This window comes from Varroa jacobsoni, unplaced genomic scaffold (genome assembly GCF_002532875.2).
Source record: "Varroa jacobsoni isolate VJ856 unplaced genomic scaffold, vjacob_1.0 scaffold_625, whole genome shotgun sequence".
Taxonomy (NCBI): Eukaryota; Metazoa; Arthropoda; class Arachnida; order Mesostigmata; family Varroidae; genus Varroa; species Varroa jacobsoni.
Window position 1 is genome coordinate 184,691 of NW_019213527.1, and position 18,070 is coordinate 202,760.

Below are 18,070 nucleotides of genomic sequence, written 5' to 3' on the forward strand. Positions count from 1 at the left end.
AATCAATTCCGTTGCGATGTCATCGTCGAATCGGATATCCTGATAAGAGATCCTCTGCCTGATCTCTTTGTCAGCTACCTCCGGAGCGAGGCGGCAATCCGATGCATCAGCCAAAATAGAACTGCTCTTTCGGTCGGAACGAAGACGGCACCACCATTCCGGCATTAAAAACGTCGTCATTTACCTTCGAAACAGATTCGATTTGTGCTGCCGTGCCGTCTTTCGCCGAACGAACGAACGAACGAATTTTTGCAATAGCCGCTCCGTCGAGTGTCCATGAAGCGTTTTCAGACGCGATTCATCTGTGTGAAGCGTGTATCGTCATACTCCGGTTAGGACTCGATTCTCGAGATGGAATTATTATTATTTATAACCGAATCGACGTTATTTGTATAGGGTCGGCGTCGATTTGATTATGTGAGTGTCCGTCGCTTAAAAAGAGGTAATTTGTGATGAAAAGCATGGATTATCTTTGCTGTATCTTCTAGCTGGTCATGAGAGTGTTGCATTTAGCTTGGTAAGAGGTAAGACTTTTCTGTATTATAGCTATATTGTTGCTGTGCACGAACAGTCAAAACGAACTTTCTGGTATTGTCGAGAGAAGATCTTCTTTCTCCAGCTATGACACGTGCTTTTGTCATAAAAACCAAACGATATCTTCACATTAGGGCTGTTCTTACTAAATTTTAGGGAATTACTTGCCTCCTTAGAGCTAGATATCTCAAGTGATTTCAGCGGTATTTAGATATGAAATGATAAAATAGTTCCTTAGAGCTATTCATCCTCAGTAATGGAATCACTTGCTACTGTGGGGCTCCTGGCTCGATTCCTTCAGGGCACATGCCAGCCCCACGTAAACGGGTGTGTTTGTTTACGTAGTTGGCTGCTAACTTCTATCGCTATACATTTGTATAATAGAGATATTACTACTATGATTATTTAATTGGGAAGCTTTCTATTAGATATTCATATTTATTTACCTGTTCTATATTGATGATGTTGCTTTGACCTGATCCGATCTACTGTTAAATATAATACTAGCTATTCATAAAAGCGCAAAAAGTGTATCAAGGCCATTCAACCAGGCCATCAAACGCGGCGCACATAAAACAGTATTTTACAGCAGCCGTTCAATATCTGATATTCCTTGCCGCAGTCCCACATTCAATCTAAACGGTTCTCCTGACCAAATCTTTGCTAACAATACTTGCTCATGAAGTTTGTCGAGCTCTACGGACCATTATGTTTCGTAGTGGCAGAAATCATATGACATTCTATCTAAACATATCCTAAGAAAGTATTTGTTAAAGTAGCAACAAATGGTTCAGTAGCTTATTTCATCATAAAGCAATAGCTTGAACGCCCGAGCAGAGACGGCAAAACAGCCAGCTATCTCCCATTTAACTCCCATCATACCCATATATTTCACTATATATGTGTAATAAAATAAGTAAACTAAGTAAGTTTTTTAGCTTATGTAAACTTTTCCAGGTGGGTCCGACACCCACGGCAAGCCTTTCATTTTAAAAGTGGCACAGAAAATTTGGTTAAAGGTGAAACAAAGTCACGCATGTGGGAACAGTGGTGAGCGCTGTTCGTTCGCCATAAACATGTAAGTAAGTCTTCTGCGCTATAGAAGTTACTTCGGGGGAACTTTATCTTTGGGATCTGCAATACCAGGTACAAATATATTGTAATATAAAACATATTTAAAGTGCCACATAGAGCAACTGCAGACGCTTTGAACGTATTATTGTAAGATTAGGCCAAGCTTAGATATCGTCATGATTTTGTGTCATTCCTTCAAACTTAAGGAGAACCATTTTCTTCATCTTGAATAGATTCGGTGTTCTCTTACTATAGATTAAACGCGTATAGCTTTAGTGTGAAGCGTAATCGGTCATATTCTGTTCTAATCTCTAACGAGCATTTTCGCCTTCCGTCACATGACTGCGTTTGCGTATAGCATAGGATACCATAATGGACAGGGATGGCTCAAGGTTTTTTAGATATGGGAAACGCCATGCAGTTAGGAAAGATAGTAGAAGAATAAACATTTATCTCAATGGTAACCCCAGCACGTTCTAGGTTGTCGTGTTAACATGAATTGTTTCATTCGTATACGTTACGCAGAGAAATGGTCTTAGATCATTTTTCGTGAGGATTTCGTGAGGATCGTTCTTAAACGATGTCGTTTCAAAAATGGAAATTCAGCACTAAAGGGTTGATGTCATTGATATTTAAACATTGCATTGGATATGATTTTATCAAAATGAGCTTGGCTCCATGATTACTAGTAGTTGATTTATTTGTTTTTAAACGTTGCTAAGGCTAGCTCCTGTAAAGAAGCAAGACTGGTAAGAAAAGAGTTTTTAGAAGATATAAACTAATAAAAAAAAAACTGCATTTTTTCGCGACGTTTGTTTTATCTCACACGCTGACAGATTTCAAATCCAAAATTCAAAGGAGTATGCCTTTCGGCAATTGTGTGTAGTTAAATCGACTGAATTTGTTGTGACCCATCAATCAGTTGTTTTTGTGCTCTGAGTAACATGACGAACAGGTGCAAAAAGCACCCTCTTAAGCTATTCTAGATTTTCTGAGACATTCACCCATTTACAGGGTTAACATTTGGTTCCAGCTTCTCTGTCCGTTGTCTAAATTTTTGTTCAAGTATCAAATGCCACCATTGTTTACTGGAACGGCGTGTTTTGAGTATTAAGAAATCTTATGAACCCAACACATCTACACACAAATACGCAACCCATATTTCCATTGTTAGACATGTGGCCAGCATAACATAACACGGAACCTTTTCGTCCTGTGACTTTGTCAAGAGATAAGTACAACTATGAAAATTAACATAGTCATCATCGTACTTGAAAAGAAACATAATCTACCGATTTCCACTATGACAAAAAATCCCCATAGGAATCGACTGGGCGCGATAAATGATACTATAAACGTATAATAATGGTACATATGTACTATTAGTCTGATATACAGCCACAATGGCAGTAGTGATAGTCTATATATCACATGCATATATAGCGCTATGAGAATTGAATTGCATCCGATTCGATGAGGATCTACTAAAGCAGATGACGAGAAAAGCGCAGCTGTTGATCGGATCCAGCGAAGATTTCGCGTATGGAACGGGCGCACGTATCAACGATAGGAAAACCAAGTCTACGCTTAGCCAAATGCGTTTCCAAGTATGTTAACTGTCTGTTGTCAAATGACTTTGCGTGCTATATCGGCCGATTTTACGTCTAGGGGGTGGCAGAAAGCTGATTGCGCGATACGCTTACGTTAGAGCTAGCTTGGTTGAGCCGGGCTGATCTTCTGCGCCACAGGTGCTTAGTCGTTGTTCACCGGCACACGTCGTTGCGACGCGAAAGTCTATGACGCTCGTCTTAGGCATTTACGCGACGTATTAGAAACGGATTAACACATTGTTTCCGGCAAGGAAGGACCACTGCAGACCATTCAACTGTGAAATATCATAGAATGTTTCGCACACGACGTCGCTGAAACTGCTCTTTTTACAGTTGCTGGTTGCGGTAAGGATTTGCAGTTATTGTTGACGATCATGATGATCAAGAGTATCCTCAAGCAAATTATATATATGTATATATATTATTCGAGTTGAGGAGGCGCAACTACTCACTGGAAGCATAGGAAATATCGAGAACTTCACTTGCAAATAGTTTTTTCTTCTTGTGTTCTCTAATAATTTAAAAGCATTTACGTGCACACTAGGAGAGTCAACCTTTGACGTAGGAAATGAGCTCCTGAAGCGAAGCGAAGTGAATTAAAGAAGGTGCATTTCTAAAACAAGACTAACGGCGATAGTTCCAGAACATCTTTTCCGCTGTATGTATACAAAATTATCTAAATCATCGACTTCTTACATATTCGAACTGAAACAGAAACATTCGTTTTACCTTCTACGATGATACGGTACAGCAGATACGCAGTTTAGCCTACGAAGTTTGCGCCAACCGTAGCTAATACGGTATTAGGTTTTCATCATTTTTCAGGTCGTCGAAATCCACTATCCTTCGACAGCGTTCTCCCGTACGGACTTCAGTGCGACAATGATTCGATGCGGTAGTTACAAGAATGCTAAATCAATCCATCCTTCGTACAATCGGGTCGAATTTATAAACCATGTGGTAACCCGGCGCATTCTCTTACTTCAAATACCCAAAAATAAGCAACTGCTTATACTTATTAGAATTATTTATGACGGTGCGAAACTCATCCAGCTTTACCAGTAGAGAAACCAGTTCAACGAGAAGAGGAACAAATGCGGAATTTCTTAAAAATTGTCCTTCAAAAGCTTATTCACAGAACGAGTCAATCGTTATCGGCCATATTTAAAGTTTCGATACATTTAGGCTTAAAGCATGATACCCAATGGCTTATAGGTACGTTCTTCAATATTAAGGCTGGCTGTCGCAACGATTACTCTTTACAAACTACACTGTTGGAAACAACTTTTTTTTTAGAAGTGCTGTATGTTTTTCGAACTAGCAATGTCTCTGATAGATATACAAACTTTACAATAAAAATTACTCTGAAATAATGCCTCAGTTAGTGCACGTAAATGAATCTTTTCAGAGCTTGTTAATTCGGTAGAAACATAAGGCCACGGCTAAATAAAACTTCTTTTTTGCCAGACTACCTTACGTATTTTAAGACCAATTAGTCTAATTTTCTTTTTTAATCTAATTAAAATATTTTAAGACTAATAAACTCTACCTTTATTTTAAATGTCGTAGTTATTTTTCTATTTACTATTATTGTTATTATGATTTTATTCTATTTTAGAACAAAATAAAATTACCTTCCATCGGCAAGCTTTCCTATTGTCTTGGTAAAAAGCAGCTCTAATGTCTATAGACGCAAATAACCAGATCAATTGATGTGTAATTGCAAACTTGGGGCCCTTTCACCTTTATTTAATTGAAACAACAAAGATGATGTTTGTGTGTAACACACGTTCGTGTATGCCATACAGAAACTCGGCGTTCCAAATACTTATGAGGGGCTCAAAGGTCTTCAAAGGACTCAAAAAAGGTCTTCACTCGCTAGTGTGTCACCACTAGTGGAAACACACACAGCTAATCCACCAGCCCTATTTACTGATACAATAAAATATATATAGGAATTTTTGAACCGGTATTAAAATAACAATCAAGTATTTATTCTAAGTGCGCTCCTCTTAAGGCTGCTTCGGATTTTTGCACATAGCTATGTTGCTGCTCTAAGAGCTTCTTGAGGGAACCTTGACAGGGCAAAGCATTGAAACACCGACTATACAAGTCCTTCGAGCCGTTGACCGCTGACCATAGCCCTGAAATAGAAGCAAGAAATGTGCACAATTATGGCACCCTTTTGTTCGTAGCCAGTCTATAGCTATAATAATAAATGTATAATTTGGCAAAAAACGTTTTCGATTTTGTAGGAACGCGTATCCTTGTCACATGCCTTTAACAACCGACCGCTCCCACGGTTATTTCGAAAAGTTTCAACAATTATCTTGTTACATTCTCTTCGAATGGTGTGCCTCTATGTTTCGAGTCCAGTATCGCCATCAGGCGTTTTATCAGACAGTGCAAAGTTTTCCAGTTTCGAATCCAGACAGCAACGTTTACCTGTCAAAAATAGTCCGGCCTCAGACTGCGGATCGGCTTTAAGTAGACCTGTAGCTAGTGTGAAAAATGTCTTTGTAATCTTCTTCTGAGACAGGAGTTCGATCAGCTTTCGACATTGACGTTCGCCAGTGGTCTCCTCAACGATGGTCAATACTCGAGGTGGAGGAACTTTGCCTAAAATAAGTAATCATGTGCCTACTTGATTTTTTGTACCGCAGATGCAGTGCTAAATTGCAAACCGCATACATCTATACGAATTCATCAGTTTATTTTTAAGGCATTAAGATCAACCACTAGAATAATCATATCAAAAGTTTTCCTAAAAGAACTTACAGATTTTCACTCACGAAACAGCCGCAAAATGAAGTTAGGAAACCTAATCGCTTAAAGTCTTAAGAATGTTTGATTGCATTGTTCTGTTTTACTCACCGCTTTTGAGTGTGTCATCCAGCGTCCTCACTTTGATCGCAAACTCCTTCCAATCTGCTTGGTTCACGTCTTCATAATGGTCGGGTATAGGTAAGTTGCGCTTCTCGATCGCCAAACTAGTCCATCGAAGCAGCGTCCAGTGCTGGGGTTTATCAGGAAAATTACGCACGAGACTCGCAGCCGCGCTGTACGCACTTCGTTTACGATCAGCCATTGCATGTGCTACCGTCCACAACAGAAGCCCTTCAGGCTGATGGGGTGGAGCCATAAATTCAGTGACACGTACTGCAGTCTTCCACCGGCCCTCTTCGATAAGACACTCTGCTAGTCGGCGCCAGGATTTTTCACATCGAGGATTTTGACGCACAGCTCGTTCAAGAGACTTACGTGTTAACTGAATAGGACAATGAGTGCAAGTGAGAAAGAAATGGATAATAAATAAATGATAAAATCAGTAAAACTTCTTCTCATTGGCAACTGTAAATTGCTGCTCCTTTGTAATCACTCTTGAATGACTTGCTGGACTACTGACCGAAAAAGCCAGCGGCAAGTCGCATCACGAAATGAGCATAATGTGTACGATGATAACAGAAGTAAAAATTATTTATATGTGGGAAAAAATGATAAGGGGAACAAACGCCGAGGCAACAAATTCGATTTCAGCTAAATAGAATCCTAGGCACTAACCTCCACGCTTGTCTTTGTGTTATCGTAGATCTCTCCCAGTTCAGGAACAAGTGCGACAGCCTTGTCAAGTTGTCCGTTTACTTTCCATGCTTTGTAAGCCTTCAGTTTTTCGACTTCTTCGCCTTCCAAACCATCAAGCTGACGGGAGCATTCCTGCCAATCTTCTCGAATTGCCGCACTTTGTGCCATTAGTATGCGACAAGTTGAGCATCCACAACGGGATAATACTGTCTCGGCCTCGATAGTTAAACCATGTGTTAGAAGCACATAACCTAAAATGGCAGTAGCTCATATTATTAAGTTATTCAGAAACTATTTACTATTTCATCTTGCTGACGATCAGATGTTAGGTACTGTTAAAAAGCTTTTTAATACTGTCTTTTAGGTCATAACACAGAGTTCGAAGCCGAAAGGTAACTATGACGGGTGCTAAAAGAAAAACAGTATTTTTGAAATTTAATTTTCGTTTTGTACCAAGGGTAAAAAGCTAGCGAAACAAGCCTAAATACGCGTCACATATGATAATAATTTCATAACCGAAGACGCTACTCAAATACAGTAAGCTAGGTTTAAACATGGTAGTTAAATAAGGCTACGCTGAACGAATATAATTGTTAGGTTCGTCCATATTCCTTAGCTCTCTAATATATATCGTACGTGGAACAACGTGCGAGATTGATACAACAACTTTTGGATATTAGCGAGATTTGGAAAATACATTTCTCTTTCACCCGACATGCCCATATTTGAAATATAGACTCAAGATCGAATCCCAAGGAGAATGGCGAAAGGAGAACCGCAAGAAAAAGGAGTTCCAAAAGTTTATAACATGTGATTACGAAAAAAAAAAAGATTAAATTAAAAAGGAAAGCAGTAAACAAAAGCCGCCATAGATTTTCAGACAACTTAATAAATACGTTACTTGAAGATTGAACGGGAAAAATAACTACAGTAGGCACATATTGTTCTACCTAGTTCTCCTTATTGCATAGTGATTTAGATAATAACTGCAGTATCGTTTACTTATTCAAAGCCTGTTTTTTTTTTAACTTAGTGAGGAGGGCGAATGATTAACAATGATTGATTCATTATTTTATATATACGTAGTCAGTTTTACAGAATAGAGTGGATTAGAAGCTTTGTTTAGGGGACATTTATTTATTCACTGGAAATAATAACATCTCGATGTACGTCGCTTGTTATTTTAGTAATAATGACTTCATAGTAGTCATGGTAATAAATTTAAACATGATAAGTTACGTTATTATTGAGTCAGCTGCACCCGTCTCTACGGGCTCCGTCACCACAGTTCCTAATAAAAATTCAATGTACAAAATGTCTATTTTTATGCGTCTGTATTCTCACTAGCAATAATTAGATTTTAATTATATCAGAAGCTTACCAGCAGTGGCACAGGCATTATGTCCTTCAAATGAATCCATACATCTTTCACAGGCGTTCACCATTTCCTCAGGCACATCCTTCGGCATTGTTTCCTTAACGTTGTTTTGGCTGCTTAGGATTGCCATATGACAGACTAGAGCTTCACCTGTAGGGCGAAGCTGATTTGAATGTCGATAGAGATCACAGGCGTCAAAATGTTTTACAGTAGCTGCCAATGTGGCTTGACCAAGCCAGCATTCGAGATTTAACGGGTCAACAGCTTGAGCTCGTGTAAAGCACTGGTTAGCTTCATGAAGTAAACCGCTCTTCATGTAAATGAAACCGAGATTTGTCCAGGCAGGTGCGAGATCGGGATCTATGGCAAGTGCGCGGATAAAAGCCGATTGTGCGAATTTGGGTGAAAGTTTCGCTCGCACAGCCAAAACACCAAATGAGCTCCATAGGTGGGCCGACTTGGGATCAAGAGAGATGGCCCGTTTCATACAGGACAAACTAGAACGGTAAAAATTCCACACACAGGACGATCATAAACGGGTCATTAAATCGATCGGGTTCAACGAATAATAATTTCTGATAATGAACTCCTTATGTCAAATAAAAAAAAAGGCTCTATGAAAAAGCATTAGCAATACCTTTGGTCGAATTCTCCTTTGGCGGCGGACATGACAGCCATGTTATGCCACACATTAGGTAAATTGGAATTCAATGACAAACATCGCATAAAGCACTTTTCTGCTAGAGCACAGAGTTTGTCAGGCCTTAGAACAGCATCGTCTTCTGAAAGGCCTAGTAGCATGCGCAGTTTGGTGTCCGTAGGAGGTTGTAGCTGTACAGGAAAAACAAATATAAGCGCATGAATATCAGCAATATTTTACCATATGTAACAGACACGAAAGTGGGCCTACGGACGAAGCCTTATGTTCTCCCTAATGGTGAATCTGCTTTCACGGCACAGTTATTTGAAACTAGGTAGTCAAACCTCATTTAAGACAAGAATAGTCACTTATGCTTCGTAAAGAAAACGAAATGTCCCGTTATGAATTTTTAATTATATATATATATATATATATATATATATAGAGAGAGAGAGAGAGAGAGAGAATATACTCTTTCCTTGGCAATCTCCGCTTATACTAACAGCCTGCAACCTTGAGGCGCGCTAAGTGTCGCTTCAAGTTTCTTTTTATGATGAATTATCTACCTCTAGGTTACTCTCCATTGCTTGCATCATTATGTCTCCAAGTATGTTCCAGAGGCATACAACCCTGCTATGGCCACCACAGATCGGCTGAGCAGCGACGACAAGTCCGCGACTCAGGAAGCGTCTGGCTGGTCCACGCAGAGCCTCCCGAAGCTTGTTGCGGGCAAGAACAAGGCATGTTTGCGCCATATCATGAGCGCAAAAAGCTGATGTTTGATCCGCTTGTAAAGCCTCCTCGAATAATTCTATAGCTTCTTCGAGCTGATTTTGATCTCGAGCGATACAGGCCAACCTAAAACAAGATGGTAGCAGTAACAACATATAGTTAATTATAAATACCCTGTCGAACCTATACTTACTATATAGCAATAGCACTTGTATTCCTTGTGACATGGCAACATCACAAACCTGTACTTAACGAATGCCTCGTGGTCACTTCCTAATTCGATGCTCTTGGAAAAACAGAGGACCGCTGCTGCAAAACTTTTTCGTGCCGCGTATGCTTCTGCGAGTAGTTCGAACACTAATGAACACGGTTTCAAGTTAATGGCCTTCTGAAGGGGACCTACGGCATTGACCGGTTCTCCGTGCTCCAAATGATACAAACCCAACTCTGCAAATGCCCAACAGTTGCCATCGTGTATCGTGCCATCCTTCGTAACTGTAAATGTCATAACGTTGAACGCAGTTATGCCATATGAACGCAATAAGAAAAATCGTGCTTTACTGGCCGATATAAGGAATACGTCATAGTCATAGATTAGTCGTGTATGCTAAAAAAAAGGCGTTGTCTACAGCAGCATTAGACAGACAACTGTGTAACAAGTTTCGGCTGGCTAGAATAGGAACCAAGTCATGAAAAAAACTTAAGTAAAGTGACGAGCACAAGTTACAGAAGTGAACCGATATTCAAGCACATCAGTCCTCTGTCATCTGTATTATTAATATATTATTGTTTTAATTATTATTTCAATACAGTTTAAATTGACTATTGATTGTTTATTTCCAGCAAAAGCCTCGTAGCAAAATAACGCTAACCCGATAAACATAGGGGAGCAACTCACCTGACTCAAGAAGACAAAGATTCTGGTCGTGAATTCCAAGTAATCGAAGTGTTCTACTAAACAACTTTCCCGTCCGATCATCATACTGGTTCGCAAGAAAGCTTTGTTGTAAGCATTTTACAGCCTGAACTGGATGCCCCAACGCCAAGTAGGCTTCGCCAAGCAGAGTCATTAGCTCCGTATTCTGGCCATCTCGACTGATGGCGGCCGTGGCAACTTTCAAGGCATCGTTGTGCCTCATTTTATACTATCGGGATCCAGAATAACCATATAAGTAAGAAATAAATGAAGTTACACTCACATTCCATTTTGAACTGCCATAGGCTACGTAATCAAGGAGACAAATGTGGGATAACTGTTGTTAGGAATGCAGTAAGAAAGATACATTTAGGCGACGTAAATAGCAACGAAAAACTCTTGCATCCCTTTATGTAGTTTATTACATTATTATAAATTACTTCATCGAATTACCGAGGCAAACTCAGTCTCGCAGCCTTCCAAAGCAACCCAAGCGTATAAAAAATTACTTCTGCCTGAGGAAACTGTCAGCTCTTGAAAACAGTCTTATTGCCCAACAAAGTCATATCGCAAAGAACACCGCACATAATAAAGTTAGACTTTCAAATCGACTGTAAATTTCTCTGCTTAGAGACAATCCTATGCGGACTAATTTCTTAATGTTTTTTTCCAAAAAAATCTCCTGCGCCTTTGCTTTGAACGTAAAATTTGAGTTCCTTTGTGACTGATAAACAATTTAACGGTCTTATTCCTATAATCAATATTTACTCACCATTAGATATCGAATAGCAGTTGTCATTCCATATGCATTAAGTTCGGAATTGTCTAAATTCAGCTCTTCTCCAAGCTCCATTCGGGCTTGAAGTGCCCATCCCTGTTCACCGGAAGCTACCGATAAATCTAAGGCCTCTCGAACCTTCCCGGTTTCAAGAAGGCATTGAATTCGCAGAGCTGCGCGAGCTTTTCCTCCAACCTTCTCTGCTCGGTCAAGAACTGTCAACGTCTCGCGATACCGACACTGTCCGTGTAGCGCACGTGCTATATAAATTAGGAGATCTACAGAAATTGAAAAAAAACCCAAAACGAATTTGAGCCTCAACTGGACCTAAGTAAATGTTACGCAATAGATTCCTGCAGATAACATCGTACACATGAGTGATACGTACAGCCGACATGCTCCTTGTTGCAAACTCGAATAGCCTCTTTTGCTGTTGTTTCGACATCGCGAAACTGGCGTGTTCGCATAAGACCCTCAAGCCGTAATTTCCAGGCGTCATAGTTTGACGCGTCTAAATCGAGAAGGACATGGCAAGCTTCTTCGAGACCAGAGATATCGTTAGCAATTAAACACAGTTTTGCCTGGTGAAAATGAAGTAAAACCGCAATAGGCTAATAATCTTACGAAAAAAATTCAACACTCTTCACCAAGCATGCTACGCGTTAGCTCAAACATCTGCCACAATAGTTATGTTTGTAGACAAATTTGCCAAATACGTCTGGCTTGAAAAAAACTTTCTGCTCAAGTGAACGCCGTGCCACTACAAACTTACTAAAGAGTCAACTTAGTCATACGCAAACACACCTTGCTAATGATGTACTTGGGAAGTTCCTTCTTGGGATGTGCCTGCAATGCTTTATGAATCCTTTGAGGCTGAATAACAGCCAATTCTCGTTCCACAAAAATTTCTACTGCCAGCTTATCAACAATGTCAGTCGACAGTCCTGACGAAATCGTTGAAAATTCCGGCTCAATTTCCGTAGCCGGGAGTAGAAACATGTACCTCAAAATCAACGGTACCTATAATCATCCACAAATATATCCCAAACAAAAGATCATAAAATTTCATTTTAGTTCAGTGTGCTTTTCTTATCTGTGACCAAGTGCATATAGTATATACTCTTTACTTTATTATTCATCGTTTGTGACACGGGCCGGAATATGAGATCAGGCATCTATTTCTGATTAATTTATTAATAACTTTGGTTAATTCGTTACCTGACTTTTCTTCCAGTTCCATACATAAGTATGATCTGAAAATTTAAAGCACTAAAGGTAACTATTTCACTAGTAGACACGCAAGTTTGCATTAGATATATATGACAGTGATCATTTTAAGCGCTTCAATTTAATATATTAATAGGTAAAACGAATACATCTTATCTTAATGATACCGTGTAATCCGTTAAGATTATTGGACTTGCATCAATACTCGATTTTTTATAATTAGGTAAATTAGGTAATTTTAAAATTAGGTATAATTAGGTAATTAGTTACCTCAAATTACCTGTTAATTCTCTAAATTATTCCAAAATTTTTGCTTTGAAACATTTTCGGGTCTTCGATGTTCTGTTTGCTAAATATTCTTCGTCTGTAATTAGCCTTATATACGGCGTAAGTGCTAACGATAAAACGGAGGATCTGAGTTATAACAGGTGTTCGGGTGATGCAGTGCTATTAAGTTCAACATGTTGAAACGAATATATAATACACAAACGCTAAATTGCACTGCCAGATCAAAGACAATTGTATTGATCACCAAAAGTAGACTTTTTATGCTTCAACCAGCTCCTTTTTATAGATTGAACCGGCTATATAATACGCATAATCTAAAAAATGATATCAAAATTTATATGTTAATCTGATTATTTTACATCTAACATGTACCAGGTTTAAACTGCGCGAAACGGTTATAGAAAAACTTCTTTTATGCAGTACCCTATCGCTCGCTTGTAAATGCTAATTTTATAATAATATCGTGGAGATAATTGTTACCTGCACGTCTGGATTGAGAGTTTTTATCTTCGTTAGTTTCCGAAGCAGTTCAATATTGTCCGGAACACATTGTCGTCTGTCAAAAAGATCCAAAGCCACTTGAGCGATCCGATTGACAACTGACATATCCTCGGCTTCAACGCCCGCAGTAAAGCTTTTATCTACAAAAAAGGCATTTGTACTATTACCTTTCTGGGTACAATGCGTTTACCACTATGTATCTGAGTATACAATTAAGAGAGCAACAGAAGCAGCATGAAAGTACGATCGGCTTCGTTAAACTGTCGAGAATAGTAACGTATCGTTTTCTTATTAATTTGATACATACGTAAACTACCAAGAACAGACACTTATGACACGTTCGGTAACCAGAAAGTTAAGTATCATCTTCAAAGCCTACCTACACGTGTTATGTCTTCTTTTTTCGTCCTATATTTTTTGTACATGTATTTATATTTCTTTCCATTATTTGTGTAAATTCTACTTATTTGTTTGCAGCTTCGTACCAAGAAGTTTCCAATCAGCGTCGAGTTCGGCCATTTCAACGTAGAGAAGTCTGCAGATCTTCTCATCCATGGTGGTGTCAATAACCCTTTGAAGGACCTTTCGGTAAAAGGGCCTGTCCAGTTCCGGGTGTTTTCTTAAAAGTCTGAGCAGACCTTGCCAAGGCGCCTTCTGGTCCTTTTTAATCTCTGTGGCACGCACCAGTGCTTTGAGTGCTTTCGCAGCATGATCTGCACAAAGAATGACGCAGACAAAAAAATTGAGACTTGATTCGACAATGCTAGTCGTGCAGAAGTTATTAGGTTTGAAATATCCTTTACGGAAATTTGGAAGTATATGTATTTTCTTCTTTGTTTATTTTTATCTATTTATAGGTATTTCTATACGTGTTTTCTTTCACAACAGACCGCATGCGTCATAGTATTAATTGCGTGGAACGACACCAAGGAACGACCTAATTGAGATAGAAAGGTGTTAAGCATATACCAGTAGAAAGACCACGGATCACCGTAACGAAGTAATCCTTAACCAGCTGCAGCTCAGATTAGACGTAGCCAATAGCTAGAACAGGATCATAGAATAAATGTACGAAGGTAACGCGGCAAGAGAATAGGAACGACTGTAGCCAATAACAAAAAAAATATGTTCGATATTTATCAGCAGATCGTTGATATAGGACAATGTAGGCGCACGATGGTCTCGTCTAGTTTTAAACTACGATTTACATTCGTCTAGGATAACCTAACGTAAGTATTTCATGTTAATAAATAAATATTTTACGAATGTTCCCATATATCATTAAATCGATATAATTATGAGTGTAAATATAATGAAGTTGAGACTCCAGGCGGTGTAGGAGCTGTCTGCAAGACTGTAGATGCTTGAAATTGATGGCATAAGATGTGAATATAATAAGAGGTTTTGTAAGATAATTTTGATGCAATTAATTTTTTTCTTATTATTGCTGTACTATCATAAACATTATATATATATATATATATATATATATATATTATAACATAATATAACATATAAGACATATCTATATATATATATATAATAACAATAATTACCATGGTCAAAGTTTTAGAATGCAAAAGAAATTGTAGAGATATATTGTTAAGGTCGCTAAGCTCAAACAATAAATTGCAGCTAGTATCGACACGCTTACGGTATAAAAACTTCAGTGGCTAGTCGATATATATACTATCAGTGTCCGATCAGCGACTCGGAAGCAAGTTCAAAATGACGTCAATAAAAAACAATTGTGCCTACATAAATCTTATTTATTACTCACTATATACGTTTAAGATTTTACTTGGATGCAATATAGAGAAGACGGACTCCGTTGGCTTTTATCGTGACGATTTTTTGCATACATTTAGCCATATTTTTGACGAATGTTTTTTAGGCTTGCTTAACGAGCGCGGATTGTCGTAAATCCAGGCTATTCACGAAAAGCGTTTACATTCCAAAAAAACTAACTATTTGATGGGGCACGTAGGCCGCGAAAATCACTGACTTTTTTTTTAAAGGATTTAATATCGTGGATTGAGCGAAGTGAAAAACGCCATGGAGAGAGTAAGTCGAAAAAAGTATACCTTACAAATTTTGTGTTTAAGTAAAACCTTAAGCGTGTAAAACCTGTAGTATGAAAGATTTATTTCAATGCAGCACTCTTGACCAGATGGCCGTGTATATATATAGACGAGGTTTACCCTGCTTTTACAAATGTATAAAAAATGGTTGAATATTTAAATGCGAGCGATTATTGAATGATCTCTAGTAATGAACACTACGAGCATTACAAACGAACTCTCAAATGGGCATCAAATGTAAATGATTTATAGATGGACAGAGGTGATGCAGGAAAAATGACATTTCAAAATATGACACCGCTTTTGGGTTAATAGTTCAATAAATTAAGGCAATCCCATGATACACAACTTGTGCTATGTTTGCAACATCTAGAATTCGACATTTCATCAACCTCTAAAGCCAAAACTTAACAACTACCTAGTTTCGATCAGTTTTGTCCTTGTGTATCTGAATCATATGCCTATGTCCTTATCTACAAATACCTACTGACAGTAATGCCATGAATTCCAATCGATGACAGTAACCTTATTGTAAGGTTACCAGCTCTTGCAACATGCTTGGGTAAAAATTTGATAGAGAAAATGCTTCAACTACGGAATACCAATTATGATTTCAGCCAAAAATTTACTACTTAAACAGCAGCAGCTTTGTGCGCTGTTAAGACAACAGTGCGTAGATCGATATCAGATAGACGATTATGTCCGGTAGGCTCAGCGTACCTAGGAATGCGTCTTAGACAATTGCTTTCTGTACCTGTAACTTTAAAGTTTATACTCTTCAATCAGTTTAAATCAGCGCTGCCTCTTTCTACAATAATTATATAAATAACCATTCGTTTGATCTATGTTCTATTACAAGGTAATGTAAATTACAATATAGTTTTATCAAGAAAATGTCACTGTTAAATAAATCGGTTACGAAACAGATTGATTAGGAGATATGACACACCCGAATTAGCTGATGCGGTCGCTGCGGCACCAAGGAGGAGCAGTGCGGTATAGTGATCGGTCTCTTGCTTCAAGATTGCTTCGCAAAGTTCGATGCTACGCTCGTAGTCGGCTGATTCTAGGCACTGGCGGGCATCTTTAAGCAAAGTCCTCGTATTCATAATGCTGCTGGGCAAATAAGGGGCTCTCGGAGATAAATGAAAGCAATTGATTATAACATGTGTATCGAACATGAACAGTTCCGCGCATATAGGTCATTGTTATGCAAAGAAGTCCGTTCTGCTTTTAAGCTGGCCAAATATAGTTAGTCTGGTAGATAGACCGTTCAGTGCGTCTACGAGTATTCCGTACTTCGTGTGACAAGTTCACGAAACAAACTGACCACCGTAGATATACCTAAATTTTCAACATTTTCACGTTCAGCTGGCTTTTATAATAAGCGGACAAAAACGTTTAACACACACAGATCGATCGATGACACAATTTAATTGATTGGTTCACTTGGTCATATTTATGTTCAGTAAAGAATGAGAAACGCAAATGCGATCAAAGTGCGCTTCAAGGCGCAAAGATCAATAGCTTTTCAAACTATATTACTGTATTTTACATTCAACGATGGCTGGTTAATCCACTAAGAAAGAGTTTCAATGTTGTTTCTCAAGCCAAATTTACCCATATTGGACAATTGTATAAAAGTGGAACTAAGTTGTTCTCGGACATTGAAGGCACTAACAACATAATAATGCCAGGAAGAAAAAACAAACTGGATTGATTTACACTTTACAACAATCCTTTTTTTTTGTGTTTAACATCGATCATAATCCCCATTTATTGTCGTTTCTATTTTTGTCTAAGTATTCTTGTAGGTTCTTCGTTTAATTGACTAGCGAAATAGCTACCGCAAAAATCTTCGTTGTAGACGACTATCATTCAAATTTATGAATCATACACTATTTTGACATCTTTGTATTAACTTTGATTTAAAAGGCTTAAAAACTTACTTTGTTTTGTTTAAGAAGCTTTGTATGTCTCTCACTCTTATACGCATCAACCGTTTCGGTCCCGTCTACAAACCAATATAAGCAACACGCACGCTTATGAACACTCACTGTACATTATAAATATGGAGCGCAGGGATGAGCTACGACTACTTTTGATTATGAGCGCGTATTTGATTTTAATCTGTATACGGGATTAATAGTGTTGTATACATGAAAACGTGTATTCCAAAAATATGTTCTGTTTTCACTCCAGGCGTCCTCTTCTGATTAGAAGTCCTTGTGTATCGTGAACATGTGATTAGCTTGGGTAGATTGTTGATAGTCGGAGCTCAACCACAAACGAGTTTTCGCTGGTACTTTCGGCGTAGGCTCGCGTATAGCGACCAGCTGACGAGTGAACAGCTTGTGAAAGTGGCTACTCAAATTGGCGAAACAGATTCCGCAAGGAACTACCTATGGAATTTTAATAGCTAATAAGGTAGTTCGATAGCTCATCTATTCTATTCCTTGTAGGGAAGCGAATGTCAGTATGATGGTCTTCTTTACTAGAAACTGTAAACTTCAAATTCTGTATCTAGTCTCGAGTGGAATGATCTCTATGTGCCATCTAGTCAAGACATTTGCTATACGTTCACGTTGTTGCCCCTTGCATCATTTAGCCATAACACTAGTGTCTTAACTTTTAGTCGTCGGTTCACTGACGTATCGTGGCCGCTTCTGTTGTTCTTCATAATGTCATCTCGATCTCTATATGTGGTCCATCTAATCGTTGCTTAGTTT

The 18,070-nt window shown here is 38.5% G+C and overlaps 1 protein-coding gene and 1 long non-coding RNA gene across 2 annotated transcripts; one reads left to right on the plus strand and one right to left on the minus strand.

The window, feature by feature from the left end:
* Nucleotides 1-1,633: 1,633 nt before the first annotated feature.
* On the plus strand, nt 1,634-4,779 carry LOC111262061 (uncharacterized). The gene is made up of 2 exons (XR_002681369.1): nt 1,634-3,876; nt 4,044-4,779. It is a non-coding gene; the product is annotated as an uncharacterized LOC111262061 (long non-coding RNA).
* A 154-nt stretch (nt 4,780-4,933) lies between these two features.
* Nucleotides 4,934-17,810, minus strand: LOC111262060 (superkiller complex protein 3). Its single transcript, XM_022836034.2, has 16 exons — nt 17,291-17,810; nt 16,291-16,475; nt 13,746-13,973; nt 13,240-13,400; nt 12,049-12,264; nt 11,633-11,825; nt 11,239-11,522; nt 10,449-10,695; nt 9,793-10,045; nt 9,385-9,676; nt 8,816-9,009; nt 8,182-8,675; nt 6,780-7,051; nt 6,093-6,486; nt 5,664-5,837; nt 4,934-5,362 (listed from the first exon to the last, which is right to left on the minus strand). Exons 1-16 carry the CDS (start codon nt 17,335-17,337, stop codon nt 5,211-5,213), a joined length of 3,786 nt encoding a protein of 1,261 aa, XP_022691769.1. The 5' UTR covers nt 17,338-17,810; the 3' UTR covers nt 4,934-5,210.
* Nucleotides 17,811-18,070: the final 260 nt, after the last annotated feature.